Raw genomic sequence first — 11,120 nt, 5'->3', positions numbered from 1 at the left:
AAAAGTATAATAGGTTAGAAATAAATGCTAGCTAGAAATAAAGGAACAGGTTTAATGTAACAGATCAGTCAGTCTTTACCATGAAGAGAGGTGCATTATAATTTTGTTTCACACATAAAACCCAAGTAAAGATCCAGTTTTCACTCAGTAAAATTGGGAGCTGTGAAACAGCTGCTACTCAAGACTATAATAACCCTGTTAAGGCCATTAAGCATTAAGGCAAACAGAGGACCCTCCAATTACGTAATAATAGGCGCACAGAACTTGATATCCATCCAGCAAAACACTGGGATTTTGGGCTAAACCTGCAGATGAGGAGCTACAGCCACTCCACATAGCTGCACCTAACACAAACAGCCATCAAAACAGTTCAAACATCCAAATCATCATAATCACCTTCGGTTTGGATTTTTTGGTGAGGACATACTTTACACTGGGAGAAGAAACCACTGTATTGAAGAAATAATGCAAGCTTCTAGAGGAAGCTGCTCTATCATAATGCTTCAAATTAAGAATCATCCAACACCTGCTAATTCTACAGGAATTTTTCTAGGAAAGGGCTCAAACTGCAGTAAGGTTTGAGAGCAAAGTGGGTTCTTCTGCCTTCTCTATCAGACACAAACACAATCAAACACATCAAAGACTCATTCCCTCAAAATGAGCTGTATGAAGCATTCCAGCTGTGGAGCTAAACTTTGGTATGTCCAGTTGATCTCCAGCATCAGCAAAGCTGTATTAATGAGTCAAGCAAGTTACGATAAACTGCATCTCAAAGATGAACAACTGCAAAGGTATTAAATGGCTCCTCAGTGGTGCCTGCAGCACTGGCCCACACCCACAGCAGTTTTTGTACTTTGCTGTTACTCTCACTCATAAATCATCCTTCAGTCAAAAGGTTTTAATTAATAACACACCCCCGTGCCTATGCCCTGGGCCATTCACACTAAAACTGTTAAACCACACTCTGTCATGTGCCAACTATAAGCCTCAACAGCTTTTTTCCAGGCCTATGAGTAGTTCGCACTATTGTAAAAGCACAGCTGCACGTAAGCACCTGATCACTCCTAGAAACACTGGGCACCCATGGGGAATCCCCTTGACAAGAAGGTGCCATCCAAAACCCGTAGGGCAAAGGAGGTTGTGAAATGTGACAGCAAGCCAGCACCAAGAAAACTCAGTCCCAGGCATTCAGCTGCACAGTCACCATGTTAACTCCTTGACTTTCTAAGCTCTGCTCCCTAGTCATCCTCCACCACAAAGCTTCCCAGTCAGTATCCCTGCCTTCACAAACACGACCACCACTGGTGAGCGACTCTGTCTCTTGGTTTCTGAGTGCAAACTGATAGACCAGCAACTAAAAAAGTTGCTTTCTACAAAAGTCTCCATTCACTTCCTCCATACTTTTTCTTACCATTTTAAGTTCAAACAGTATTCAAGTCCCAAGAGCTTCCTTGCATCTCTTGTCTTCAACGATACCTTAGCATTGTTACACAACACTGATTCAGTTCTCCTAACAAAGAGACTCAAGCTGTATCCCACCATCTCACAGACTCAGACATTAGTATGTCCTCAAGTAAGAGAATCACTGTGCTGGCCCCAAACTACACAGTTTCCATGTTGCAAGCCCCATTCAGCACAAGAGAGCCTCCCCTTGCAAGGAATCAGCAAGCAGCTTCCCATGAACTTGAAGCAAGGAGCTTAAACTGACAGCTGATCAGAGCTAACGCAACATTAAGAGTGGCAGTTGCTCTTTGGTATTTTTAACAAAACATTTACTCTCCAAGGGCTTGACCCTGCTCTAAGAAATGCCTCAGAGCCAGTAACAATGCTAGTTTGTACAAGACAAAGATGAATAAACATGCCCCAGATAACACGCTGCAAAGCTCTCAACCTACAAACAACTTTAATTGGAAGTTAAAATGGAATTGGCTTGCTATTTGGTATGATTTACATTTAATATTTCAGATCAATGGCTCTGCATAATCCCCTGGAGAACAGTGGAATAAACACTTTTGAACAAAAACATACGGTGCCTCAGCCATAACACAGCAAGCTGTGCCAGTGCATTCCAGTCCTCACCCTACCCCATATCCACCTCAGCTCCCCAAGTCACTCCTTTGCTTAACACGACCCCTTCCTCCCCTGGTCCCACCGGTTGCAGCCTACCTAAATTTCCGTCACACCCATATTATGTTATTTTGTAATAACAGAAGTATGGCTTAGTTCACTATTTTAAGGACCCTCTCCTTTCCAATCTCTTACTCATCTGAACTGTTACCAACAAAACCCCTGCCTGGAGGCTTCAAGCACACCCTAACTGCGTGGGCTATCAGAAGCCTAAGCACAGCTTATTTAACTACAGTAACTGTGCAGCAGTCTAAAACCAGTAAAAAAAACCAGTCAAAATTGCAATAACATCAATAATTTTACTGTTCACCAACGCACTAGGTGAGAACACCATTTTCTGGTCAGCACAAGGTCCCCTCTCCCATCAGGGCAATCGGGTAGAAAAGCCTGCCCTCTAGTAGGTCATGCTGCATTAGCAGCGAGGCAAAACTACGTCTTTAACTTTGGATCAGTTTGCTAGTGTCCAACAACCATCACTGTGAAAATTACACAGCAGGTTGAGGGGTTTGGGGCGTCGGTCTATTTGGATTTTTTGTGTGGCTTTTTGTTTGGGCTTTTTTTTTTTAAAGTTAAGTGAGAGTTATTACTAGGTACTCTCTTACATCACAAAAAAAGGTAGATAGTATTCTGTTTTGTTTCAAGTATATGTAAAACTTGTTTAAAGTTCATGTACATTTATCAATGTTAGGGTATGACAAACAATTCCTGTTAACAACATGATCACTAACATCACCATTTTCTCTGGCTACTCCCTATGCAGTGTTAGCAGTTCACAGGCGAATTAAGTCAGGCATCCTCAACCACAAACCAAAGCTCATCACCTACACACTTTCATAGGCTGAGTACCCACCACAATGTTCTGTGGGCATTTAAAAACCCAGAGATAAGAAGTACAGAAGAAGAAAACTAAATGGATTTTGAGAAGTCACTGATTTTCCGCTTCCCAGTTCCCCCACTGCCTTTACTATCTATAGTCTTGGAAAACATTCCAGAAAGCTTCTGCTACAACCTCGGTCTCAAGGTATTTGCTCTGTGCAAGATACAATTGCTTGCTTGAGCTAAACTGCCTAATTGTCAACCTATAAAAACACATGATGGACCACTAAGTGAGGCAATTCTGAAGTACTGGATGGCTTATGCAGACCAAGTTTTCCCAATTTTGCCTTTTCACCAACAGTTGTTTCAAATCCTTTCCTAGTAATAAAATGAACAAACTTACAGTACCACTTTAACACATCACCATTTTATAGAAAATAAAAATACAAAGCAACAAGAATATTGATCACTCCACAACACTGATCAGTTTCCATATTTGTACAGTCTTATTTAAACCCTAGAAGAATCACAATGGCCTTTAAACAATTAAAAATTGCCATGAGAATTAGCTTTGATGTTAACAGGAACATCAGATACACGAAAGGAAACACTCAACCTGAAGAGAACACAGCAAAGCTCCTGAAAACTAATAAATCTTAGTATTGGTAAGGCACAACAGGAGTCCCAGTAGGTATCTACTCCATGTACACTCTACATTGTATGGCTGCAGTTACCATTCTTTGGCCTCCCTAGTCATGGTGTAATTCCACCACTTAACTGTTTTCATTGCACCACTTACCTGAGTGGTTGTTTCAGCTTCCAAGCATGGGCAACATGAAACCCAGCACATGGCTCTTTTCTCAAGGAGAACATTGTGGGTCACAGCATTATCTTCAAAGATCTTCCAATGGAAGGATTAATGCTCAGCTTGTCGCCCCCAACTGCTGGGACACTTCAGTGCCTGTACTTCTATTTCCCTATTATTCCTAGGAAATTAACTTGGTGTCAAGGGATCTTGGTACATGAAACACAAAATAGACATAACACAAGACCCAGCTAGTAAAGCATGACAGCTACGTTCACATTTATTCTCTAGTATAAACGGAATTAAAAAACAAAGCTACTGCTATAGCTGATCTATTTGTTGTAAGCTGTGCTATACATGAGCAGTATTAGATTATTCAAAAACTGTTCAGCAAAAGTGCTTGTTTACTGGAACTTGTATTGCGGGGTACTTTTTTATTAAAAGGCAGTTATTTATTCTACAATGCACCATTCATATGCTGAAGAACAGGAAGCCAATATGTCAACGTACAAACTAAGTTTGTCTTTCAAATTACTATGAGACCGTTCTCCAGTTTGCTGGCAGCAACCTGGCAATGAGCTTCTGGATGAGAAAAGTTAAAGTTTCAGAAACAAAATGTAAAAATTGATTTGCATTAGTGTGACACAATGTACATGACTGCACACATCTGGGACGGGGGTGAAGATGAGAGGAATGAGACATGGGAACACATTCTGCAAGTCACTGGGTGTGGATAAGTGATTTTTGTCTCACCTGTGGGCGAGTTTTACCATGGACAAACACAGCACCAAACCCATTCCAAGCCCCATATTGAGCAACACTTCCAAAAAACGCTCAACTAATACGACAAACTGGAAAACTCTAACAGAACCACTTCAAACACAACAGCTTAGCAGCAATCACCAGCGTCAGGAAAGTTCTATGCATTGCTGGAACCTTAGGAAAAATGTTTTATCTACAGACTAGAAAGCTCGCTAACAACAACACAACAGTGAAATTCAATTCAGGTTGTCCTGCAACACAAAAATCACACTACAGTTTGACTACAGAAAGTTTCTACACACAACCAAGGAAAAAAGAAAACAATCAACCTACTGTATCATTTCACAGTGTACAAGTTCATATTTATGAAGAGAAGCACATGTTCCATGTGATCTGTCTTGTGTTCTGCTTCACAAAGGACAACATTTGCAGATGGCTACAGCTTCTTTTCTTTTGTTTGTTCCTCTACCAGCCATTAGAGTGGCTTACAGCTGTTACTTGTACTACTTTACTACAGGAAATCCAACTACATCCTTTAGAAATTACAAAGGAGACACATAGATGTGAAGACATATAAAGAAATATGCTATGCCATTCCTTTTGCATCATCAAGATTAACTTGAAGAGTGGAAATATGAGCAATGCAGTAGTATGACAATCACCCCAAAAGGAAATTAAAGATTGAATTTTACACTGTAGTGAACAATTACATTTCAAAATAAAAACCCCTTTCTATTTCACATTAGAAAGACATCACCTGAGTTTCTAACCAATTCTATTTCTGCAATTACTTCTAAACTCAGAAATAAATTATTTAGCTGTCCCACTGTGCTGGTTTTGGCTGGGATAGTTAATTTTCTTCATAGTAGCTAGTGTGGGGCTGTGTTTGGGATTCGTGCTGGGAACACACAGGTGTTTCAGTTGTTGCTGAGTAGTGCTTACACAGGGTCAAGGCCTTTCCAGCTTCTCACTCCACCTCATTAGCGAGGAGGCTGGGGGTGCACAAGAAGTTGGGAGGGTACAACGCTGGGACAGCTGACCCCGGCTGACCGAAGGGGTATTCCATACCATACGACATCATGCTCAGCATGTAAAGCTGGGGGAAGAAGAAGGAAGCGGGTGCACACGCTCAGAGCAAGGGCATTTGTCTTCCCAAGTAATCATTAGGCATGAGGAAGCCCTGCTTTCCTGCCAATGGCTGAACACCTGCCTGCTGATGGGAAGCCCTGAATAAAATCCTTGTTTTGCTTTATCTGTTAAACTGTCTTTATCTCAACCCCCAAGTTTTTTCACTTTTACCCTTCCATTTCTCACCCTCAACCTGTTCAGGGAGTGACCGAGCAGCTGTGTGGTGCTTAGCTGCCAGCTGGGGTTAAACCACAACACCCATGAATTGTGAAACTATCCACAGCAAAGTGAAATGCCATCTTTTCCACTGTACTTGGACAGTGAGTAAGGTAACTTTTAAAACAAGAATTTAATTACTTGAAAATGTAATGCTTGCTTTATGCCAATGTTATGTTCAGAGCAAGCCAGAAAAAAAACAGGAATGGAAAAATAGCTACAGATGTTTTAAAAAATACATAACTATTGCAATCTAATTCTAGGTGAAGACCTCCTCAGCTTGACCTAGTAGAGCCTGGCTAAAGAACAACTTCCATCAGCTTTAGAGATAACACTGGCACACATTCGAGATGAGCACAAATCTTATTCTAACCCGAGTGGAGGTATTAGCCTCATCTTTGTACATGTGTATTATACATTTTGAAGAATGCTTTTCATTCAGCTCACAAAAGTTTAATTTACAGTCTGTAGGTATCAGATGATGATGATCTTCGTTCTAGTCCTGTTTGCCTTCCCGCCATTGTCGAGAACCTTCATTCCATGCTACGTATACAAAGAGAGCAAGTACCACATGAACAGTAACTACAGCAACTATGGCAGCATAAAAATAGCTGTCTCTGTCGGACATTCCTAAGGTACCTGAGAAAATAAAGAAAGTAAAGAATATCAGTTATTGGGAAACACTGAAATGGCAAACCACAATTCTTCCTAAAGACCAAAGTTACATTTACTCCTGTAACAAACAACTGAGCTCAGAAAGATTCATATGAAAGAATTCACCATGATAATTACAGACCTTGAAACTATTTCTGGAATAAAGCAACACTGCAATTATTCAATATTTAAGATCAAACACCCTGGTTTTGAAGTCAACAGCTCAGAGTTCATTCACTTTTTCTGTTACTATCTTCCAGCACCAAATAAACCTCAACATCCTTTTTTCGTAAGTGTAACTTTCTTTGTGGGGCATGAAAATGGGGGTGGGAAGGGGGATAATTATATAAATTTATTTGCCACTATAACCACACAAAACATTAGAACAATTACATTTAGAGGACTTCTACCTTATATATTCAGACCATAAACCTGTAATTCCTTATCAGTTAAGATACATGAATGCATCTCACATGAAATAAGCCTTCAAATATCAGAAGGCCAAATACCATTTATCTTCACTCCTTTAAAAAAAACACAAAGGAAAAAAGTAACCTAACAAAAACCCACACATCACATCAAACCACGCCAAAAATACCACCCTCCAAACACTAACCCTGTCCTATCAGTGCTGACAGGTCTTGCCATTGAATGACACAGCAAAGTTAAAATTCAGCTTGCTACACCTCAACTGAAAAAAATACATCATGCTAAAGAGGATCCCGAAAGTTACTTAACAAGCTCTCAGCTTCAGCCTTCAGAACTACGTCCCGAAGTACACACCAAAGGAGAATCATCTTGGAACAACTCAGTCACACATTCACAAGCTGCTCTTAAAAGTAGCTGCTTTCCCCCTCCCTCCTCCCTGCTTTTGAAGGAGATAACTTCCTAATGCTGCAGGAGAAGAGTTTCAAAGCCTTGCAGAATCAAGGCTAGAACACGGCTGGTTGTTAGCAGTTTGACAGAACTTCTCCAAACAAACAGCTAAATTATTTCCCTTTTTTTTTTGTAATTAAAAAGAAAGTTCTACAAGCAACCACATTCAATACCTGAAACTGGGTATGTGACTTCACTGATTTACACTTACAAATGCAGGTATGTTTTAAAAAGCAAAAAATAAGGCCAGTAAATAACATTATTCTGTCCTGAATACACAATTAGTTTGCAACACCTGCAGGAAACATATCCTTGATGACTCTGATAAAAGTCTGCTGCAGGGTGGTGTTCAATACCTTTTAGATTAGCGGAACGATGCACCTCTATACTCTACAAACCACAGTATAACAAATAGCAAATATCAGATTGCAGACCACTATGCAGGGAAGGATGCATCTAATATTTATATAATTTTCTTTTCTAATTAGATATTACAAGGGCTTTAGTCTGCATAAGGAAACAAATATTCAGAATAGGAAGGAGAACAAAGATGCTATTACAGGATTGTGCTTTTCCTCTTTTTTGTAATAGTACACTAATTGGCAGAAACAGAATTACCTTCAAATATGTAAGCCTTTGATGAAAAATACAGCCCAACAGGTAATGTGATCATTAGAGCTGTGAAGAACAGAAGTGTTCTTAAAGTTGATGTAAATGAACCCTCATTTCTGAAATAAATAAGAACAGTTACACACAGAAGCTACAATATATATGCCTGAAACAGGACAAGAACTCATCCCGAACAGAAGCCAATTACTTTTCAAGAACTGAGTATATCGTTTGGAAGCGACAAAGACTTGGAGTATGCATTTGTTGGCCGCAGTAGAAAAATCACAGTATTCAAAGCGATGTAATGATTTTGCAAGTCAAAGCTCCCAAACAAGATTAAAAACAGTCTTTCGATTTTTCCCTATTATTACTTCGCAAGCATTAACAACAAAGGGGATTTACATTAATACGTTTATTGGTGTATTATTACATAACTATTAAATATGCAATATTAGATACACATGCAGTTGTCATAAGACAGAATTCTGCATTAAAGCTTGCCAAGTTCCCTTTTTTTTTAAAAAAATTAAATAACTACAAGCCTAGGAAAATGACAAATCCTACAGAGGAAGTACGCAGAATGACTTTAACAGCTTACTGCTGGAATTGAAGTTCCTTTTCATTAGGTATCGTTCCTCTATTTGAAATAATTTATCAGTTTCCACTGAGAAAGTCGAATAACTGTAGCAATAATCAGAACAGGAGCCAATACACTAAAACATTAGTTAGCTTTTTTGCTTCCACAGACCTAAACCTAGAAGACCTCGAGCAAGAGAATCACAATGAAGGATCATGTACTTGGGTAAGGTCTCCTTGAACTTGATCTGCTAGAGCAGGTTTTGTACCTACAAAACACCACGTGCTGCTTGTTTTTGTGTGTGCTTCCACCAGTTTTCACTCGCTCTGCTTACTGACTACATTATTTTATGCTGAGGTAAACATGTAAGCCAAGCAATACCCTTCTGACTTTCAGAGACAACCAGATTCAATGACATATGTCCTCAAGGCTTTGAAACACAAATCTACATAAAAAACTGAAGTCAGGGATACGTAATTCCTAAAACTCCCAGGCACCTCCACAGCAATTTCTGTACAAGTAGCTTCAAAAAGTTTTATCAAGACATTTGTGCTATAGTATATTGCTTTAAATCATATTTTATCCTTGATATTTCTTTGGAAAAAGAAGTTGGGGAAAAAAAAATAGTCTCAGCCTCTGACTGTGATCACCAGACAGTGACATGCAGCCACACACAGCTATTACACTAACACCAACAGCACTTTTTTCTGATCATGTGCCGCCATACATTTAAGTAGCATATTAAGTAGCTAAAAAAAAAAAAAAGACATTTCAAATCTTTTCCGTTAGTAGAGTTTGTCTCAAGGTCTGTCGGGGTGGAAAGCATAACCCCATTCAAACTTTCCCTATGGACATTAGAAACCACTATCTATTTAGCACCTACCCACAGAAGAACAAAATGATCTCCAGCTTATTACTAAAGACTCCACCGCTGACCAGCGCTTTGCTTACACTGACACACCTTCACCCCTGCCCTACGCAGCAAACCCAAATACCCGCCGACAAGCTCAGCCCCAGCGCGGAGCTTTTAACTGCAGCGCAGCCTCCTCGCTCGGGCCTGGGGCTGTGTGGCGGCCAAGGCAAACCGGGGGCCTCCTCCGCCCGTCCTGGCTGCCCCTCTCTCGCCAAGGGCACGGCACGGGCAGACCCCCTTCCCCGGTACCCCCCGGGGGCTGCAGCCACCGTGCTGGCGGCAGCGGGAGCCGTCCGCGCCCGCCGCGGCCTAGCACACACCCTCACCCCCGGAACGGCCGCGGCCCGCCGCCAGGCCCTGCCACCCCGCAGGGGTGCCCGCCGGTCCGTCCCTCCCGCCGCCAGCCCCTTCCCCTCCCCGGGACTCACGGCTTGCAGTCGGGCCCGGGGGCCGCGCTGAAGGCCGACCCGCCGTAGCGCTCCATGGCTGGCGCTCCCTCAGCGCCCCGCGCTGCCGAAGCTTCTGGTCCGCCGGAAGCCCGCCGGAGGCGCGTGCGCATGCGCAGGCTGGCACCGGGCCGCGCGCCGCCGTCTCCATAGCAACCGCGGCGCTGCGGCGGCCGTCGGCGCGGCCTGGGCCCGGGGCCGGGCCCGGCTCCGGTTGTACGCGGGCACCGTGGGCTCGGGACGGGCCTCACCACCGGCTCGGACCGCCCGCCCGCCCGCCGTGTGTGCCGCTTGCGAGCGCTTGGCGCGGGGGAGACGGGGAGCGCCTGGGCGAGCGCCCGGCGGGCTGCGGGCATGGAGGTTGCACGGTGAAAGTCGAGGCTTCCCAGCGAACGGCAGCGGTCTCAGAGCCGAAAGAAAGATGTTACTGAGGTGTTTTGGTGAAGTCACCAGTACGGAAGACTGTAAATCAGAGAACACAGGCAAGGGCTAAGGCATTCTCTGAAGGGAAACGGCGAGGTTTCTCTACGTTGTCCTATTAGCAAGGAGGTTTGTTCTCTGACAGGTTTCCTTCCTTCAAGTTAATCAGAATTCCTTCTCCAGCCAGAGATGAGATTTCAAAAAAAAATCAAAAAGTCAAAACCTGAGAGAAACCGTCCCCGACGTAACTAACGGGTGCAGCAAACGAGAGACCAAGGGCTTGGGCGGGTGTCTCCCTCCTGCAGCCTGGCTGAGCACTGAGCGTTTCCAAGCTGACGCTCTGCTAAAGCTGTGCAGTCACATCCCTCTTCCTGCTGCTCTACTCCGCTTAAATACCTGCCAACGGGTTGACTCTTCAATGGGAGACCAGAGTGGGACAACCTCTGTGCTATGCCATCAGCCTCATTTGCAGGGGAATTAATTGTTTATGCTCAATGAACAGCTCTAACAGGAACACAAAGCATTGCAACTTCCAAACAATAGCTCTGGAACCTAAATGACCATTGCCGCTTAACTGAATCTCATATAGCACAGCAATAAACATATTTGCCCCTTTACGGTAAAACCGTGTTGCTGTCTTACCACTCAGCCATGCCAAATCTTAATCGTGTGAGTCACTAACGAACGCCACACATGACTCTCAACTCGTGTTTTCCGGCAGCGTGCAGACACCCAGCGTTTCCGCAGCCCGGCGCTGTGGCCTCTGCCCTG

The 11,120-nt window shown here is 42.9% G+C and overlaps 1 protein-coding gene across 1 annotated transcript; it reads right to left on the bottom strand.

The window, feature by feature from the left end:
• Positions 1-3,354: 3,354 nt before the first annotated feature.
• Positions 3,355-10,042, bottom strand: VMA21 (vacuolar ATPase assembly factor VMA21). The gene is made up of 3 exons (XM_075435630.1): positions 9,912-10,042; positions 8,003-8,112; positions 3,355-6,493 (listed from the first exon to the last, which is right to left on the bottom strand). Exons 1-3 carry the CDS (start codon positions 10,040-10,042, stop codon positions 6,351-6,353), a joined length of 384 nt encoding a protein of 127 aa, XP_075291745.1. The 3' UTR covers positions 3,355-6,350.
• Positions 10,043-11,120: the final 1,078 nt, after the last annotated feature.

This window comes from Opisthocomus hoazin, chromosome 14 (assembly GCF_030867145.1).
Source record: "Opisthocomus hoazin isolate bOpiHoa1 chromosome 14, bOpiHoa1.hap1, whole genome shotgun sequence".
NCBI lineage: Eukaryota > Metazoa > Chordata > Aves > Opisthocomiformes > Opisthocomidae > Opisthocomus > Opisthocomus hoazin.
This window is presented reverse-complemented; position numbering and strand designations above follow the sequence as displayed.

Bases quoted from the DNA above. Each gene is read 5' to 3' on its own strand.
- VMA21 (XM_075435630.1), bottom strand. From the start codon at position 10,042: ATGCGCACGCGCCTCCGGCGGGCTTCCGGCGGACCAGAAGCTTCGGCA. The intron at 8,113-9,911 runs GTGAGTCCCGGG...TATTTATTTCAG, and splicing joins CCCGGGCCCGACTGCAAGCC to AAATGAGGGTTCATTTACAT. The intron at 6,494-8,002 runs GTAATTCTGTTT...TTATTTTCTCAG, and splicing joins AAAGGCTTACATATTTGAAG to GTACCTTAGGAATGTCCGAC.